Genomic DNA, 20897 nt, shown 5'->3' with positions numbered 1-20897 from the left:
AGCGTGCAAACGAGGACTTAATTGTCTATATGGAGAAGGCGGACACAAGATTTTTAGATTTCAGCAGGGAGATGATGCAGAAAATGGAGGCAGATACGGGCGCTCTGCTGGGTCTTATGGGGTGCATGGTGACGGCGTTGGAGTCCCGAGTCAATAAATAAAATATACATTGTTCCATCTAACTATTTATGAATTTAAAATATAATTATTTATCTACTTATTCTAAATAGTAGTTCTAAATTCTAAATAGTGACAAAATAATCTAAATTCATCCTCATTACTATTGAATAAATGTGTCCTGATCTCTAAGGTCAATCAGAGTTCATATGTTGTGGAGGCATGGCGAGTTTGACTCTGTGGAGGTCTGAAGAGACAGTGGTAATGAGGGTGTGTGTATCAACTGCAGCAATAACAGATGTTTCTGCAGGCCTTCCGAGTAGACAGCATGTGTTTATAGTGTGAGGGGGGTGAGGAAAATACTGTTTTTTTTTTGCTGCAGTGACTCTTGGCCTTGTACCCCAGAGTGTAGAGAGGTGCTGACAGTCCGGAATGGTGAAGGACAGATAGAGACAGACAACATCCTTACACTGACTGTGCCTCTTAATGACTAATGAAAGCAGGTTGCAATGAGAGGAAATCTGTGATGCTTGACCAAATTTATGTTGTAAAATACTGTGATGTATTTCTTTCATTGCTTAATTTTATAAATTTCAACCATGGAAATAATGTTCTGTTTTTTCAAACCAAATGCTACAGGAGTATTCCAAACTGTATACAGTAAACCCAGCACCGTCACAGTCCTCACCAAGTTGTTGTGTAACAGTATGGGTGGAGAATTCCTGGAGCCCTACAATTCATAGTTACTGACCATATGGAATTTCTAATGACCCTGGTACCTTCTGTATTCAATGCTTGAACTGAAACAAGCTGTACGGTTTATTGCTTCAGTGGGTATTAGTTGGAGGCTAGTGATATTATATAACTTTGAACAGACACTATAAATAAAACTAATTACATAAAGACAACACTAATGTCGTTTTTCCTGCTGTCAAAACAATGAGACATTTTTGCATCCACATTTGAATGTGCACGCACATATGCACATTGAAAAGCATTATTAGCATTTCTAACATGCTAGTCAGGTGGCTGAGCAGTTAGAGCTATGGGCTAGTAATCTGAAGGTTGCCGGCTCGATTCCCGGCCGATGCACATGACGTTGTGTCCTTGGGCAAGGCACTTCACCCTATTTGCCTTGGGGAGAATGTCCCTGTACTTGCTGTAAGTCGCTCTGGATAAGAGCGTCTGCTAAATGAAAATGTAACAATCTGAAAAAGATAGGTTGTCATCATGTGCATCAATTGACCAAGAATATAACCAGCAGATCAGGTCTGAGATCCTACAATTTGCCATGGTGACAAGTCATGGGGATTCTCCAGACATTTAAGTTTTTGTGACAAGTTTTCTATATCCAGTGCTCACAAGACGATGTTAAACAACAGTTATTGCACACCTCAATAATGGAAACAGGTTCCACTCACCAAATGTTTATGATCAAATATGTTTTCACAGAACCAGTTTAATTCACAAAAGTAGCACTTTTGTCTGCATACCAACAGTGAGGCATGTACTGGATGACCCCAGCCAACAAGATCAAGAGAAAACGTAACACTGCACAACATACAAAGCTGAAAAATGTGTATGGCAGGTCCTACTATATGCCATGTTCTTTGCATTACAGGCACTGGTGGAACCACATGGAGTTACTGTACCTGGGCTTTTACTCCAGGGAGGGAAAAGAGGGGTCTATGCCAGTGACTCTTGTGAGACAAACTGTGACATATAAAAAATAGTCCTTAAGGAATAATATGTATGAGGTTTGAATTTCTTGTGTCAAAATCATGTGACGTGTCACATAGTCAAGTTTATGCTTTCAAGGTCTTTCAACAGATGTTCTGTTAATATGACAAACATGTTGAAACAATAATGCATTTTAACTTCCTGCTCAGCAACATATTCCAAAGATTAACTTTGTCAGACCCAGCAACATTGCACAAAGTTTTTTGTTCAACATCAGCAGTGTAGGCTAATGTTATAGATTTAACCTATGAACCAAAATAACCATTTAGTATACTTCGGATAACAGCTTTTGGTGTTACTGTTTACATTGCATTGTTACAGGTAAGGGACTGAGTCATATTTTCTGTAAAAAATGACATACAATACCAATCATACTTTAATATAAAAATGCAGACAAGGTAAAAAAAAAAAAAAGTATACATAAAATCTGAATCTGCCCCCAAAAATATGGTAACCTCAGCTAAATGACAGAAATGAATTATTTCTTTTCTAAATAAACAAAGAAAAGATATAGCGCCAGGAGATACTACTTTTCTGCAGTCATTTGTAAGCATCTAAGGAAGAGGAAGAGGAAAATCTAAGTGTAATTTTAATGAATTAAGGTTGCTGAAAGCTCAAACCTTTTAGTGTTCATCTAAAAAGCACAATTCACAAAAGTCACATAGTGTCTTTCATAGTGAGACTTTAATCAGGTCAATGTTTTACATCTTGTTATTGATTGGCAAGACCAAGGTGGACACACCTTGGTGGTTTAGAGTCAAGCAGGAAAGGGGGAAAGATAGTTTCCTGCTGAAACTGATACTATTGTATGGAATAAGATGATTGTAGTCAATGTACATAATGAAGATCTTGCTACTTGAGAGCTTTCTTGGTAAGTACATTTACATTTAGCAGACGCTCTTGTCCAGAGCGACTTACAGTAAATACAGGGACATAGGGTGAAGTGCCTTGCCCAAGGACACAACGTCATTTGGCACGGTGGGGAATCGATCCGGCAACCTTTGGATTACTAGTCAGACTCCCTCACCGCTCAGCCATTTGACTCTAAATATTGGGCATTCAGGTAGACATATATGATGTTACTTCCCTTAATTCCCTAAATAATTGAGCAGCAGTGTGTTTGTTGTGAACATGGATAATCATTTCCAATTCTTAATGCTTTTCCCTATTAACATAGTCCAAATCTTCTCCCTCTTTGAGTCATGTAAGTTATATCTTTAATTTGTTAAGCACAAATTTGTTCTTGTCAGTCAATCGTTTGGTACCTTATTCTCTACCATATCTCTTTAACTTCCTCTTGTCTTCAACAAATTGGACTTTACATTGACAGGCAATCTTTCTCCATCTCTGTCCCATCTATTTCTATTCCCTGTGCACACCTGTAAAGTGTGCTTTGCCATGTGGCAGGTCATTTTCACCTTAGCAGGCCTCTCATTACCATCCAGCACTCCACTGACTTCTGAGTACTCTCTTGCTCTGTCTTTCTCTTCTCTTTTTCTCTGTCTTAGTTCTGGAGGCTATTCATCTTCTTCACTAGCCCATTGTCTTTGCCACTTCATCCTGTCTGTCAACACTTTAGCTTTCCTTTATAAACATTGCTTATTTTCTATGGTCATGGTGCCATGATACCCCAAAACTAGGAACTTTCCCTCAGAACTCACTGTGTTTCCAAAGCAGGAACCAGAGTCTAAATTCAGTTCCAGGAAGCAAAAATCAGGAACCGTGAAGTCCCTGCTCCAGGGGTGGAACTTTAAAAAATACAGGGACATTTGATGCAATACACCCACTAAAAAATATCTAAATTGAAAAACAGACACTGTATGATTAGCATTGAATAAAACATATTGAAGGCATTTAACAATTTGCTGTGTACGCAGCTTCATTTTGGTTGGCCCCACCAAATCTCACTCCAAGGTTTTCTAAAAAGTTGTCAGCCGTGATATTGTATTGTTCATTTTACCATCAATAGTCCATACATTTTCAAAGTAATCTGTTTCTTCCCTGTCAGACTAATTGAAATGTAGTGAAAGTGGATATGAATGTGGTGTCGCTAGTCTATATACATGAATCCAATTAACACATAACGGAAACCATTTGTGAGCCCCAAAAGCCGATGCCCCCCTAAAATCCGCATTGTTCAGATGCACATGTGAATCTGACACTTAAACTGACAATTATTTTGATGACAGATTGTATTGTACTTCATTGTTTGGTTAGAGATGGTATAATGCCAGTGAACAATGATATTCTCTATCAGTGCTGGCGGCAGTAAAAAAAAGTAATCAAGGTATTTTAATAAATTCAAAAGCACCAGCTGCAACAAGACAATGGTACAACAATGAATCATTTGAATTGCTAGGGATGATGAAAAACAGGGAGCACATCCATCATTTGTGGCTGCCAATATAGCAATGCATGGTTGGGGTGCATGGAGTCAAAAGTAAATGGATCAACAGTCCTAAACTTTGGGATTTCAAACAAGGGTGTGTTACCTTGAACAAAATGTACTGTATGACTTACTTTGTGTATTCGCAATAAGGATAATCATCACCATCAGGTGCACAGTCCTTTTTTTACAGGCTGATACAAAATGTCTCTGTATACCGTGGCTCACTGCTCCTTTTCCCCCGTTTTAGTTTTTCTCTGCTCTGTGAGCACTTACATGTCACGCTTGTGCTTAGGTGCATGCCAAATATACAGTCTGGATTTTTTCTTTACATTTTAATTTTTCAAAATAGGCACCTTTTGGAGAAGGTTCTAATGGAAGCATTGGACTGTAAGTAGTTTTATACCATGGTCTGGGTGAATACTCAATTCTGATTGGCTGCAGGGTGTACATTCAGGGGCGCAACTACCCAGTGTAGGAGGGGTATGCAGCAACAATTTTGGCGCCCCCCCCCCCCCCCAATAAATAAATAAGTGTGCCGGACATCATCATGTATGGGCTTTAAATAATAAAGGTTTATTTTCAAGTGTATCAGCCACTGTAGGCCTACCATAATGATACATAATGATATGGTATTATTAACAATGTTAACAAATAAACAGTTGCAAATTGACAAACATTAACATTATCATTATAGCCTATATAACATATAACCAATGCAACATAATGCCATAAAATGCAAAAGTAAGCCTACAAACAAAAATCCTTTAGAACCCTCCTATAATGTAGCTTATGTAACAGTGTTGCTACCAAAGATTGTAGAGTGCTCTTTAGTTCCTACTAAATTGTAACATGGCGTGCCTTTGCACTTGCCCATTTATCTAGTATTGCATCAAAGGAAATACTTTGTGCCACACTGTTTTCTATTGAAATTACTGCTAATTGGGTTAAGCGATCATTACTCATGTTGGAACAAAGGTATGTCTTTATCAGCTTTAGCTTGCTGAATGATCTCTCCGCAGAGGCAACTGTCATAGGCATTGTCAGGAAAACTGTCAGGGCTACTGTTAGATTTGGAAATACCCAATCAAGGTTCTCCTGTAGGAGGACATTTAATTTATCCAGAGCCTTTTCATGACCCCTAAGTAGACGGCTCGCTGGGTACATTTCCTGAATGATATCCCTTGAAACATCATTGGTAGTCAGGGCATATCTTGTCACTGATTCCTCCAACTCAGCTTTTGTCATGTGTTCCATTTTAAAGATGAACTTGAACTTTTCGGACATTAGCTGAAGATTGCTAAATCTGTCAGACAACTCCTGAATTACTGTGTCAACAATTACATTGAAAACCATGCACCTAAAATGGGTCTCGGGTTCCTGCTCATAATAGCCAGTGCTGGAATCATCACCATGAAATCTCTTTTGCTTTCTAAAATGTCTCTCTCTAAACTCAGGGGAAGCATCCATCTCAATGGCTATTTGGCGTGCAATGTCAAGGGATTTTTTAAATCCCTCCACTCTATACTTAAGCAGGAATTCTTTAAGAGAATCTATCATTCTAATGGCAGTGTCCATTGAGATGTTCACTGCTTGCATTACCTTGCTGACATAGGTGATCTCTGACAATAGATCATACCAAACCAAGAGGCACATGAGAAACTCCATGCTGACAATCTCGCCAGACAGTGATTTGGCTTCTGAGACAGTTTTGCCATCTTTTTCCACTTCCTCAAGCTTTTCCAAAGCATCAAGAATCCCCCCTAACTGGAAACGTACAGCTTTGACAGAGTCTAGTTTTGCCTCCCACCTGGTATCACTCAGAGGCTTCAGTGTAATGTCCACAAATTCTTTTAAAATATCCCACCTCTTTACTGAAGCCGAAAACATGGTGTACAGTCTTTGGAGAGTGCCAAAAAAGGTTAGACACACTCTGTTTGATGACGCAGCATCGCATAACAGGAGGTTCAGACTGTGGCTACAGCAAGGGATGAATAGTGCCTCTGGACACTTCTGCTGCACCAATGCTTGCACACCCTTGTGTATACCCCTCATATTTGAGCCATTGTCATAGCTCTGCCCCCTACAGTTAGCCAACTCCAAACCCAGGTTATCCAGCACCCCAGTCAGTGTTTCTGTGAGGCCTTTACCAGTTGTGTCCTTCACGACTGTGAAGCCAACAAAAGACTCATTGATGGTGGCATTCTTGTTGTCGTCTGTATGAACATACCGTATTATTACTGAGGCCTGCTCCTGCTTTGAAATATCAGGTGTGCAATCCAACTCCACTGCAAAGTACTTAGAGGCTTTGACCTGGGCACAAATTTTAACAAGTACACACGCTGAAATTGAATCTAAAAATTCATTTTGAGTGCACCAGGAAAGATATCCTGTAGTTTTTTTAGAGGCTACCTTTCTGAGATGCTCTGCTAGTGTGACATCATATCGTGCTATGAGCTCAAGGACACCCAGGAAATTTCCATTTTTAGGATCTCCTAACTTAGCATTCTTCCCCCTCAGTGGCAAGTTCCTTTCTGCAAGGAAGAGTATGCAGTCGATCACTCTCATTAACACACTTCTCCAGTGTGCCTTTTCAGCATCTATGGCTCTTTGCAATGTTCTGTCAATGGTTTTACCAAGGCGTAAGCGGGATGCTAATTCGTTCCACAACAGATAAGCATTTATGTGATTACCACTGGTTTCATGGTGCTGCAGCGTTTTTGAAAGACACTGCCAGTTATTGTACCCCACCACAAAGCTGGTGTCAACAGCTCTAACTCCTCCAAAAAGCTTACATACAAAACAATAAACTTTATTCGTACTTTTTGAGTACAGTAACCAATCCCGCTGCACTTTTTCTCCATTGGACATTGAACGAAAACAGTATGCTTTGGAAAAACACCTTCTACTCTTGTCTGATCTTGGATACGGCCCATCCGGACATTTCTGTGGGCCATTCTCAACCATACACTGCCTAAACGAGTCCTCAATCTGGTGTGGTGGTGGCCAGTCAGATGGGTCTTCTGACAAAGGCCCTGTCTCAGCCCTCTCCTCTTCACCTATCTGTTCCACATTCTCTTCCACCTCATCTTCACCTATCTGTTCCACATTCTCTTCCACCTCATCTTCACCTCTCTTTTCCACATTCTCTTCCACCTCATCTTCACCTATCTGTTCCACATTCTCCCCCAATTCCTCATCAGTGGTGAGTGGCTTTCCATCTCTGTCTGAACTATTTCACCCCCAAAAAGGACACAGTGAATAGGTTGGTCAACAGAACTTCAAACCATACTGGACATTTAGTTTTGTGTGGTCTAACTAACAGAACTCCTACCTGATGTCATCACTGGCCTCATCTCTACTTGCTATCGCCGACATCATGTCTGTCTCATTCACTTGCCTGTGTTCTTCTCCACTAACACACATTGTCAAAAAAACATTATGTAATAGATTTTCCAGATGAGTTTTTCCATATTAATAATATTAAGAAATATGTATGTAATATAAGAAGATATCTGTTGGTATCAAGTGGCTCCCCCTACACTTCCACCTAATGTTAGACCTACCTGTTGCCCTCCCCTGTCTTTCTTGATCCACCATCCTCACACCTGAATGAAATGAATTCACTGTTAAATGTAGCAGCCTACATTAATTTCTTAAATCAGCCTAGTGATAGCATCAGATAAGACAACTATTATGCAGTAAGGTTGTGCTGCTGTTTTAAAAAGTACAAATATGGAGAGCCACTTAGCATAGACAGAAAGACAGATATGTGACCCTGTAATTACAGCTTCCATGTCACCCAACAGATGTATCTATAGCCTGTATGTCTGACAGCACAGCTAATATGAACAGCTAATGGTAAAACTGAATATATTACAAGTTATGTTTTCCAGTTTCTTGTCATTTATTGTGTATGCTACCTTATATTTACCAGTTATTTTATCTTAATAAAATTGAGATATGTCATGCATGGGATTGGTACCATAGGGTTTAACCAAAATCTAAATCTTGCGATCGTAAACATTGGTTTGCATTAAGACCATGAGCAGTAAACCCCACCTACTTAGAAAACACTAGCGTTAGCTAATCTGAGAATGGTCTGTTAACATGAATATTTGCAAGCCTCCAAGTTTGGTATCTAGCTTGATGCATGATGGTAAACCAGAGTTATAGCATTAGTTATGTTTTCCAGATTCTTGTCATTTATTGTACGTGATGTTACTTTTTATTTTCCAGTTTTCAGCTCAGCAACCTCGTTTTTGCATATTCTAAACTAGCCTTAAACCCCAATTTGGCTGCTACATTCCCAGTGTTAACAAATGCTAGCTGTTAACATTAATATTTGCAAGCCTTCAAGCACAGACGTGACACTTAAAATCCTACCTTTTGGCTTTCACCATCCACGTATTCAATTGCTGTTGCATCCCTCGACATGTCATCTCCCTTTCCCTCTTTCTTTTTCTATTTTTCGCCCCAGACAGTTTTTTTGCTTTATCCATCTTCGCTCAGCGCTCACGGCGCCCCCTCTCCCTCTTCTATTTCAAAATTCTATGACGTAACTAAGTTAAGTCTTATGAGATAGGGCGCCTACTCTAGCCTGTAAGTCCTCTAAAATGTTATATAACATTGAGCAAATGCAGAAACGCACAACAGAAGCTAAATATTGAAAATACTGCTAAATATTGAAAATACTGCCAAACATTTTTTGTCACTTTGGCAAGTGACCATGGTATAAGCGGGATAATGCCCTTAGAGGTGTCCAATATCATCTGATCCGCTGCGCGTCGGACGGTTCACGCCTCCGCATCGTCCATTATCAGATAATATTGGACACCTCGTCGGGCATTATCCCTTACTTATCTTGCAAACCATAAGACAGGGCTCTCTTCCAAACGAAATTGTTTTGATTGCCATCTTGAATGCCCATAGTAATTTTGCTTTTCAAACAAATAAATACAATCTGAAGAAACTGATGGATTATCTTTCATTTACTGACATCTAGAGTCTCCACTAAAATGGAAACATAAAATATGACACGAATGAAGACATTCTTCTTAAAATGCCACACAGTAACAATCCATTGACATCAGATTTGATGGAAAAGCAAAACATTGTGTTTATTGCCCATTCTCTGTATGAAGACATGAACTGCATTTATATTTAATTGAAATTACGTAATTGATGAGGTTGATCTTTTAGAGAGGATACACTCTGTGGGTGGTGTGCACATCTGTCAAATGAATTGAGTAAATTATATTATAATGCGTGACGAAACTGATGTTATGCATGAGAACATACCTTACAAGACATACAGGACAGACACAGGACATGTGCACTGTACCCTATTTGGATGATGAGGTGCCACCTACTTATTTCCTTGTAGGATGTGTTTTACATAGAGATATTATTTAAACGATCTGAAACGCAAGTATCAAACGCGAAACGCATGTAACTTTGTGGGCAGTACTCAGGCGCTGTTGCTATTATACCGGCGGGATAAATGACTCATGCGCCCAACGCAAATGTATGGTTTGCAAAAGTGGGAACTGCTGCGTCTGTGTAGATCACCTTTAATAAACCCCCAAAATGAAGCAGCTTAATTTAATTTAAAATCCCAAATATATTTTGCAGGAAGAAAGAACCTGCCAATCATCACAAACTTTATGAATATCTGGGTTTTCCCTCTTCACAGTACAGAAAGACTGCACTTAATCAGTGGACACCACTCGTTTTAATTACAACACAAATGTGCACTCAGGGCTTCAACAAAGAAAGAACTGTCGTCTACAGCAACTTTATAGGCTGTGTCAGAAATCAGTAACACACATAATCTCAATTTCTCATTGCGTGTGCTTGTCTCTGTATTTTTTGTGGTATGTAAATGATTTTAACTGCTGGGTCAATGATGTGCCTACTACAATGTTTGTCCATTGGTGGTGTACAGCGGTCATGGAAAAATGAAAAAAGACATTGGGTACTATTGTCAATGGATTGTCAATCAATAGCAGTTTAGTCTTAAACTCTCTAAACAATTGTTAGATCACTATAGATTGCTTGATCACTATACATGTTCGATTTGTGGAGTTTCTATTCAACCCTTATGGGCTGATAACAATTCCTGGATTTTCTTTTGACACACTGGTGCATGCATTCTGAATAAATAAAATACACGTAGATCTGCAAAATATCCATGTATCCACACACTTCAACTATTGATAAAAAATGTAAGCGAGGTACAGATACCAAAAATGCAACCAATCCCTGTCCAAAACCCTCAACTGTCTTCCCAGAAGTGAAAGAAAATGGGTAAAACCCACACAGATTCACTAAAGCTTTTAGCACAGTCAGTCAAAATTATGGCTCCAGGCTCTGAAAAATCCCAATTAACCTCAACAGTGTCTTCTTCTACATACAGTGTGTTCTGTTGTGCATTGACTGATAGGGTTGGTAAAAGTAATTGGGGGGGATTTCATTCATCGTTACTGGTCTGTGGGACCGTTGCCTACAAGAATGTCAGCTTGTAAAGAATGTGGGCCCAGCCTGTTAAGTGAGATATACTGTATGTGCAATTGGAATAGTATGGCTGTCAGGGGTTATGTTACCTTATTTAACAAACTAACACCTTTCACAAAATTACAAAGATAGCTACATGCTTTCCTTAATTTGTGGTTTAAAATGTCTAAATATAATGGAAAGTTATTACTGGGTGTTTTTGTGTATTTATCTTTGGCCAGTTTTTATACTATCTACTATCTATGTATTCTGTTAATCTGCTTTTCAAAGGACTCAGGTGACAGATACATTGCAACTCCAAAGTGTGGGTAAAAAGTGTCTCCCACCTTGTTAATGTCACGCCAAATAATCATTGGCAACATTTTTGGGGCCACCAAGTATCAGAATTGAGAGCTCTCTAACAAAAGTGTAATTGTAAAAAGTAAAATTATGTAGTCAAAAAAACAATTATAGAAAGACTGGTGCAACTTCCTGTGAATTGGGAATTGCAGGAGGAAACAGATGGTCCACATTCCCATGCTAGTAAAAGCCACTCTTTTGTTGAATGATATGTGCTGAATTTTAATACATATTGTACATACAACACCCTCAGTGTCTAGGCGAGATGTTACTCACTGAGTGATAAGTGCATTGCCAAGAGCAAACGTTAAGGCACAAGCAATGTTGACATTGGCGTAATGTGACAGCAGTTCTGTGAAAATGGAAAGCTAGTGTATTTGTTGACTGGGATTATCCCTCAGGCCCAAACACTCTCAGTTCATTACAGCTCAAAGGGAAGCAATCAATCCATAGAAATCTATGATTCAAATCTTTGACAACAGAATCTAGACTCATTTTGGAGAAGGGAATATGAGGAATGTCGATGCATTGATGATAAGTGTAATGCTTCAAAAATGATTTTATCAACAGTATTGATTTGGATAACTCCAGACCATGTGTGTTTGACCTTTACAGATGCTAGTGGTCATTTTGAAAAAGGCTGATGAGAGTGTAGGGTCAGGGTTAAGGCTACTGTACCAGAAGGTGTCCTGTACCAGAAGGTGTACTGTACCAGAAGGTGGCCTACAGGGTCAGAAAAGTTGTTACTGTAAAATATAATGACGGAAGGGCACAAGGAAAGGGAGAAACAATAACATCACTTCCCTGTTTGGTCTTATCAATGTTTTGTATATAAAAAGGAATGATGGCTTTGACACCTTTGTAGAGCACTATAGCTTGGCTGCAGACAGTCTGCTGTGCACGGTTGTCAGTGGCAGCCCCAGAGCAAATTGTGTGAGGGGAGGGGATCAGCACCATGGACAGCGGAGCAGGCGGATGCTTGGGTTATACGCAGCAATTTTTTTCCCTTTACGAGTACCCATCAGCTGACAGGAGACACAGCTGGGGTGAAATCAGGGCTAAAAGGCATGGGATTCCCCCCAAAAGTTCAATCTTTGTCTCCTGATCATTAAATATCTAAAACTTCCCAAAAAACATTGGCTTCAACACAACGTAATATGGCACAGAAACCTTCAAAAAGCGTTATTCATCACTATTCCTTTCATCCTTCTTTATTGGCCACCACAACTTTTTTACAAGAATAGGTTGGTGCATGATTTGGATTAACAAGCAAGCTAGGTTTCTTTATTATTTCTGTTTGTAGGAATACTTCTCATTAGAAAAAAAAAGTTACATCCTCAATAACAGTGGGGGTGTAAATGATTAAACAAATGTGTTATAACATCATTATCTCATGTACTATGTGATACTGTGAAAATCATTAAAATAATCTTGTAATACTCTCCTTACATGCTCAATGGATCAACATGTAACTGTTACCTTCACATATCCTCATATACTGTAGTTTACATGAGTGTGTCACAAGCTCAACATGAAAAGCCTCAAAAGGATAATATGACCAAAACACAGCAGGGGAAAAAAACCTACACTCTGCTTTGAGAACAACTCATGTGATACAGATATTTTCTTGGTGCAACTTCAAAATATCTGGGCCACCGTTTCCATGGTGAAGGGACGTCACGGTGTCCTCTCCTTTTAACGCACAAGTGCACAAAGCACTCCATGGGTCATCACTCCTGTGTATTCTTTCTCTCTGCCACCGAGGGCTTCGTTTGATTTGGTAAGCCATAAATCATAGAGAGACCCCTTAATATCCCACAAGCTCTATAGATGGGCGTTGGAAGAAGGATTCCCAGTTCCCAGCATTAAATCTCCCAGCAGACTTCAATTAGAATGTAGAACGTAGCTGATTTGCAACAACTTGAAACTTAGCACCAGCCTTCTGCCAGGCCTCCTCATACAGACCTAGCAGACTGTCCCCAACACATGTATTGGTGGCTGCTAAAAATACTTGCGACAAGCCTTGCATGCTAATTGGCATGCTAATCTGTACTAGCACCTGCCCATGAGATTCTTTTCACAGGCACAGTGGCTGATTGTTTCCATGGTTTAAGTGCAGTGGATCGACTGTCAATACAGTTTTCTGTAACTGTTCAAACAACCAAACTGAACTACAACGAGGCAGGATTAGTGTCTGCGTTTCTGTAGCCAGATTAAATAAAACTTTTTCATAAATGAATTTGACTGTGGTCTGAACTCATTAAAAAGCACCTAATAATGAAAAAAGTGGTGAAAGTGGTGTAAAATATGCAAAAAAAAAAGGATAGGTTATACAGAATCATTGGAAGGTCAGATGGCTGAGCGGTTAGAGATTCAGGCTATTAATCAGAAGGTTGCCGGTTCGATTCTTGGCCGTGCTTAATGACGTTGTGTCCTTGGGCAAGGCACTTCACCCTACTTGCCTTGGGGGGAATGTCCCTGTACTCACTGTAAGTTGCTCTGGATAAGAGCGTCTGAATGACTAAATGCAATCAGAGAAATTATTACCAGTAGGCCGATGCAGCAATTTGGCACTCAACAAATGTTTTGATATTCTTAGTGATACATAATACTATGTGGTATGAAGGTGGCGTAGGTTTTGGTGAAGGGCTATATTTTAAAGCATATCTCCTTCACAAGTCGTTTTCCCCAACTAACTGTAGCCAATTCACCTAACACTTCTGGTAGTTTTAACACAGAGAGATAAGAGAGGAATCCTAATAGGTAGAATTACCTGGTCCGGAACAGAAGGAGGCAATTACAGCCAATATACAGGTGAAACTGAGATAAGGCATCCACGAAACTCTGTCCTGGGGAACCGGGAGAGAAGGAGTGAATTTATTTTAATGCGTTCTGCGTAGCCAGAACAGAAATTCCAATGGTCCAAAATGGTCCCACAGAAGGTCTTTCTGCCTGATATCTACAGTTTGTAGATAACATCACTTCCAAACTTAGTGTAAATTGGTCAATGGGATAGTGTAATCCATATTTCTTACTATCTAGAGATGTAGACAAGTGGAAATACAATACGGAATAAAATATTTAAAAGAGAGAGCTTCTGTCAACATATCTTCATGCTTTCCCTCTCCCTCTTCATCTCTCCCTCCCTCCCTCTCTCTCTCTCCCTCTCTTTCTTTGGTGTATTTGCTGCCACTATAAGAAAACAGTATAAAGCTACATTTATAGCGGTACCTGTACTGTTCTGTTAATGTACTGTTTATGTGTACTCAACAGCCAATAACCAATTATGCTATTGTAGTTCACATGATGTTAGATTCCAACATAATTAACACAGGTAACTAACCTACTTTAGGGTTAATGTATTCATTGAATACCAGTCCAATAAGAAACTGTGGACTAACATATGCATATTCTCTGTCTGCTTACCATTTCCATTGTTAATGACTGGATTTCATTAACGATGCAAAAACTGCCTTTAAACTGACCTGGAAGTTCAGGAATACAGTGAGAAGACTGAAGCACACAGCCATGGCAGAGAAACCAAATATGAGCAGAGGTCTTCTTCCAATTCGCTCAATTACAAGACCCTGTATGTAGAAAAAGAGACCAGAATAAGAATATGTTGTTGGCTGAATATCATGAAGCACAGTTTGCTTGAACGTATGTCTTTTTTTCAACCTGCACATCCTACTGAGATAAAGTGTCCCTTTTCTAAACAAGACCCCACCGTTACATGGTTTGTCAATGTTCTTTTGCAGGGGTAATAAATAAAACACACATTCTCCTGTTTCAACCCCTTCAAGAGTCATGACCAAAGCTCACAAACTTCTATTTACAGTGTAATGATCCTAACCCTGCAACTCCACCCACAAATAGTTTTTTGACAAGAGTTATAGCTTTTTTCCCCTACATAACCACTGCCAAAGATCAAAGCATGTAAGTATTAACAGTGAAAGCCTCCACTCAAACCAAGCTGTGGGATTGAACAGTCTTTCAGAGGTCATTGGTTTAGAGTCACTCTCCAGGGGGTCCCCAAGTACTAAAGATGGAGAGGAGAGATTAATGAGGGTTTTCACACAGTTCTCTTTCCAGCTCCGGAAAAGAAAACTGTTTTCGAATTTGTGCAGACTGGAAAGCAAAGAAAGTTGAATATTTATATGCATTGTGTGTCAGCTTCTGTATATGTGCTTGGTTAGTTGTGTTGTTGAGTATTGGTTCTCTTAGCTTTGCATTACAATACATGTGGTCCTTTGACTAACACAAGGCAAAGAGCTTTGGTCAAGAATGTTTCACGGCAGCACTGAGCAGCAAATTACTTGAAGAGAGAAAGGATGATAAAGTAGATAAAGTGGGAGCTGTTCTCATTTATTCAACAGCATTACAACCTTCACCAGGTTTGTTGTCAATAACCATGCTCAACTTGCCATGCTTCCCCACAACTGATACATTCATAGGATGACTGATATTCACAAAATATTTCAAAATGTTTGTAATCTGTGTTGTCTTGGGCTGTGTTGTAATCTATGTTGTCTTGCGCTGATACAGCAGCTTACATATTGGGTGATGCCACAAAGATATTGTCAGCCTATGATACATGCACGGAGCGTAAGCCTACAGAGTTTCCAAGTGTTTGATACATTTGGCCACAGACCTGTCCTGTTAATCCACTCAAGGGGCACATGAATTATAGGCAGCAGACCACCACTCAAGGTGACTTCTCTCTCAAGCAAAGCCCTATCTGCTATTTAAAATATCAGGTCTTTGGGACATGGCTACACAGTATGTAAATGCATTAACATAAATCAGAGCAAACATGCAGGTGTTGACCTTAGTGATTCTATTGTTTTCTCTCTGGTGTCACCCTACTGTCATAACTTCCTGACAGAGTAGTTGCAAAAATAGTCGCTATCCATTCTTCCCTCATGGAAGGTCAGTTATCGTTAACAGATTGCCTGAGTATGGTCTGTCAACATTTGATATAACTTTTTCTGCAACAAATGCTTGTGGCATGACATTAACCCTAATGTGATGTGTCACAGTCCACTTGGTGACATCATTGGTAAGACACGCTACCCATAGGTGTGTACAGAGGCAAACTGTAAAAGGGCAATGGCACAGTTGGACAATGGCATGTTTGGGGGATAAATGGCAAATGTGAAAAAGTGCATTATTTAGACATTAGGCAACCATTTAGTTGTAATATTAGTATGGCAATGACCCCCAAGATGAAACATTTGGGGTAGGGATGGCTATGTATGAGGCAAGAATAATGCTCATTCATCTCAAATTAAGAACCTGAGGTCTTTTCACAACCTTTATTAAGATAGCTAATACCGGTATGTTATTTACACAATAGATGATGACTCATTACTGTGGCATTCTGGGCTGTGTGTATTTTTTGAACTCTGTTAAGGACAGCCAAATCAGGATATAAACCTTTAGACAAGACAAACCCCCTACCCTGCAAATTAATTAAAAGCTAAATAAGTCAGCGGAGGCTTTCTCTAGCCGTACTCTCTCTAGCCGAGTGTGGAATCATCACATCAATGGCTAGTCCAGCCCAAGTATAAGTAAATAATTGGTCCATATTTCCCATCTTACACAAGCTTAACCCTTGCTACTGTACAGACTTACAGAGGAATTTACTGAAAAGGGCAATTTTTATTGTAATCGATGATTCATTAGTTGTATGCAGAATAATAATAAAAAATAATATTCTACAAGCTTGCATGAAAAACAATCAAAACATTGCTTTGATGTATAATTAAAGTGAAGAGTTTCTGAGGCCTCTCAAAGCAGTTGAAGTTGAGTGACAAGTCAATATGAATGTTCTACAGGCGGTTTTTGAATGAGCAAAATGAATTCAACTGTCAATCATCTTTTTTCCCTTAAAGCCATCTCACTATGGACCTTTCACACAAGCTTCATTAAAGTTAATAAGTATGCCTTCAGAACTGTTGATTGCTGATGTACAGTACAGTAAGGGATCTAGTTTCAGAGAGTGAACTAGTGTTGACAAAATGTATTACAGCAAATTACATTTGAATCTGCCAAAAGCGTTTCAATGTGTCAGAAAACATTTTCAGGCAAGGTACATTTTTTTACATATTGTATTTCATTATCTCTCTTTTTGAGTGAAAGAGAGTGAGTAGTGTGTGTCATCTTATAAACATTTAGACAAAGAGAACAGGAGACCAACCAGCAGATATCAGAAAGTAAAAGCTGGGGATGGAATGTATATTATGCAATAAAGATACACTAGGTAACATACAGTATATGCTTGGAAAGCCGAGAATTTCATCGCTATTCAATTGCTCCTACACATTTATTTGTAATTATTTGTACTCTTTACTACAGCACTTGCATCTGGCTTTACTCTTAAAATTCCTTCCCACGTGAAAAACAATTGACACCAAATTGAAATGACTGCTGCTAGTACTGGACACTGTACTCAATTCAAGCATTTATCTCCAATTCCACAGAGGGTGACTAGTGTGATATTTTAATCAAACAGTATCTCTACTATTATTCCTATTTAAAACTCTGGAACCTTCTGTTCTTAGGTTAGGAGTGGGCGGTATACCGGTATGAACGAGCATACCGGTATTGCGTTGTGCCATGATAGAGAGTCATGTGGCTGAGCGGTTAGGGAATCGGGCTAGTAATAAGAAGGTCGCTGGTTTGATTCCCGACTGTGCCAAATGACGCTGTGTCATTGGGCAAGGCACTTCACTCTACTTGCCTCGGGGGGAATGTCCCTGTACTTACTGTAAGTCGCTCTGGATAAGAGCGTCTGCTAAATGACTTAATGTAATGTATATGGATTTTGCCATATCATGGATATCACAATATATTAATAAATGTATTAGTAAAGTGTTTCTGTTTGGTATAAAATATAAGTCAAGTGATACTGCCTAGTGGGCTAGTTCAAATTTGTATCTTTTACAAAAAAAACATGCAGCATGGACGCTGCACGCATTGTGCCAGCCAATGAAAGTCAACAAACAAGCTGGCGCAGAGGAAGCAAACATTCATATGAGTAAACTGCTTTTGTTGGCAAGTGTAAGCAAGCGTTAATGATGTCTTAAAATAACGCCAGTGGGGTTGATTTGCCGGACAAAGAATTGGTAAAACAAAATTGAGCCTCTGTTGTTTGGAAATTATTTGGTTTCAAGTTATCCGACATCGACCAACAAACAGTAGCCTACTGTAAGTTGTGTCGTCGAATTGTGCTAGCCAAAGGTGGAAACACTAGCAATCTCTTTCACCACCTGAAAGCCATGCATGTGCGCGAAAATAAATCTACCAGAATGCGTTTGACAAATCCAATGCCTGGTTAGAATTGTGAAATGTATGTTTATTGTAGGCCAACAGAATCGAGTATTCAGCCATGTAATAATTGTTAATAGCTAGAGCTAACTCTACAAATATTTAACAGTTTTTTTGCGATCCTATAAACGTAGGCTACTGTTGAACGCGTAGGCTACTGAGAAGTCGATCTTCCATGGCACTTAAATGCTGCAAAATTTTGAAAATTCAACTCATGTGACAGTGACACACCGGAGTTACCCAATCCAAATCCGTCCGAGTGCAGTAGATTAGCCGCTGCAGTGCGGAGTGCATTGTAGGGATGCACGATAATATAACATTATCATAAACATGATCATAAAAGCTTCAAAACTTAATTATCGGCATCTGCAGATATGAAACTTTCTGCCGATGTACCTGGCCGATAAGGTGACGTGCAAATTATGCGCACGCAAAGCAAATGTTTAATTAAGCAATAAGCCCGTCGCGTTGTGCCTAACAACTCCCCTTACCCGTTCTAAAGTCAGCGCAAAACACGGACTTGCGGGCCTTATTGCTTTTCTAAAACTGTTATACAAATATTTGATATGGTTTCATAAATAAAAACTATTGGAAACTAAATGGTTTAATAATAAACCGTCATTCTTCCGCCACTACAAAGTATAGTTCCTACATAAATCGTTGCCACGCAACAGCCAGATGGACACCTTTGCCGTGTTTTTGTATTTGAAATATTTGATTCGCAGTAATATGGAATGTTAAAGAATGTTATGAAGACAACCTGTAAGGTTATGCTGTATTTTACAATGGCATGGAACGTGATGTAGCCAATCAGAATCAAGGATTGAAACAATCAGTTTTAGAAGTTACTTTGAGCGCCACCAACATGATTCAACATGTCGGCTGTGTGGCAGGACTTTACAGTATCAAAGGATGATGACAAAATGGCTATTTGTAGTTTGTAAAGTGTCAGTGATGCGATACATTTTAAGTTTACAGAGTTACAGCTGCATTGCTGTGCATATGTGTCAAGAATGTGTCATTGTCAACAATTGTAAAGGAGGTACTGTTCAAGTATGAAAATTGTGACGTGGAAATATAAATAAATCTGCCATATTTTAAATCATTTCAATAGTTTTCATGAGTGAATGTCTATTTCTAAAATGATACAAATGAAGTTTTTAATGTCCCGTATCTACAGCAAGTACCCCATCATAATAAAAGATTATTTGTAGTACAGGAGAGACTTTTCATTAATTAAAAAGCAGAGGTGTATATATCGGTATAGGCATCGGCAATCGGCCAAAATGAGCTTGTAAATATCGGCATATCGAATATCGGCTAAAATTCTATATCGTGCATCCCTAGTGCATTGTCATGACATTTTAAGAATAACTAAAATATCGTGATAAATACTGATACCGTCAGTGCTTACGATTTATACCGTGATAAACATTTTAGGGCATACCGCCCAGCCCTATCTCAGGTACAACCTGCTGGATCCCCACCAATCAGGAATCAAAGCCTGTCAATTGACTTAAATGCTTTCCTGGTGGTGTTGGATACCCAAAACACAGTTAGAGCCTCCAACCTCTCATTTGCCTTGATCCTCCTTTAACTGCTCGCATCCTTTGCCACTCTTAACCACCTGACCACATTGCTGTCTTGTCTTAACTTCTGCAACCCCCTTTTAGCAGGCCTACCAGCCTGTGCCACACACCGTCTGCAGCTCATCATTAATGCAGCTGGACAGCTGGTCTTCAAACCTGACCCTTACCCCTAGGACATAATCCAACCTTATTGGTTGACCAAAAGGCAGTGGAATGATATCCTGGTTCAACTACGCACCACTCACTCCCTGCCATCTTTTGATTATCGCCACTTCAAACGTCACAGACTAATCAACTGACTTCAGGGCACATCACACAATCATCATATGTACATTATTTGTCATGGTATCTATTAAATTGACTGTTTTGTGCATGTTGTATTTGAGATCTTGTTGTATAACTGTCTTGTTACAGACTACACCTGACTACACCGAGATGTTGTTTTATGGTCTTGTGGTATTATGCAATTTTGTAGTTGAGATCACGGTTTTGGCACACCAAATACAGATGTTTTTTTTTGCAACCTTTGCAATACAATAAGATCAGGGCTCTAAGTGCCTCTGTGAAAAATACGATACACTTTCAAAAGTGACAAGCTTTTAAAACATAACATGTTTTTCAGACCACCTGCTCAACAGAGCTTGAATGCTCTCTTGTCCTGGACAGACACCAGTCGGCAGTTTTGCTACCACTCTTCTCTGAATAACATCTGTTCTCTTTTGCTTCCTTAGATGATAGGCTGCAGTGAAGTGGCTGAAGAACCCCAAGATTAATCTCTGAACCCGTTTTATTTTCTCTGTACAGTGCTATAGCCCCTTTGTGACTCTGCTTTACTCTCCCCCTGGCGGCATTCCTAGGTCTGCTTACCTTTTTAAGCTGAA

General features: G+C 39.4%; 1 protein-coding gene across 2 annotated transcripts in view; it reads right to left on the bottom strand.

The window, feature by feature from the left end:
• Positions 1–20897, bottom strand: part of slc2a9l2 (solute carrier family 2 member 9, like 2) — a 147129-nt gene that overhangs the window by 30089 nt on the left and 96143 nt on the right. For both annotated transcript variants that reach the window (XM_047025544.1, XM_047025543.1), the window contains 2 exons: positions 14584–14685; positions 13872–13947 (listed from right to left, as the gene is read on the bottom strand). In XM_047025544.1, coding sequence (XP_046881500.1) covers positions 13872–13947; positions 14584–14685 — 178 coding nt within the window. The remainder of the gene's footprint in view (positions 1–13871; positions 13948–14583; positions 14686–20897) is intronic.

The sequence above is a fragment of the Hypomesus transpacificus genome, chromosome 9 (genome assembly GCF_021917145.1).
Source record: "Hypomesus transpacificus isolate Combined female chromosome 9, fHypTra1, whole genome shotgun sequence".
Taxonomy (NCBI): Eukaryota; Metazoa; Chordata; class Actinopteri; order Osmeriformes; family Osmeridae; genus Hypomesus; species Hypomesus transpacificus.
The sequence above is the reverse complement of the archived record's forward strand: the minus strand, read 5'-3'. Positions and strand labels throughout refer to the sequence as shown.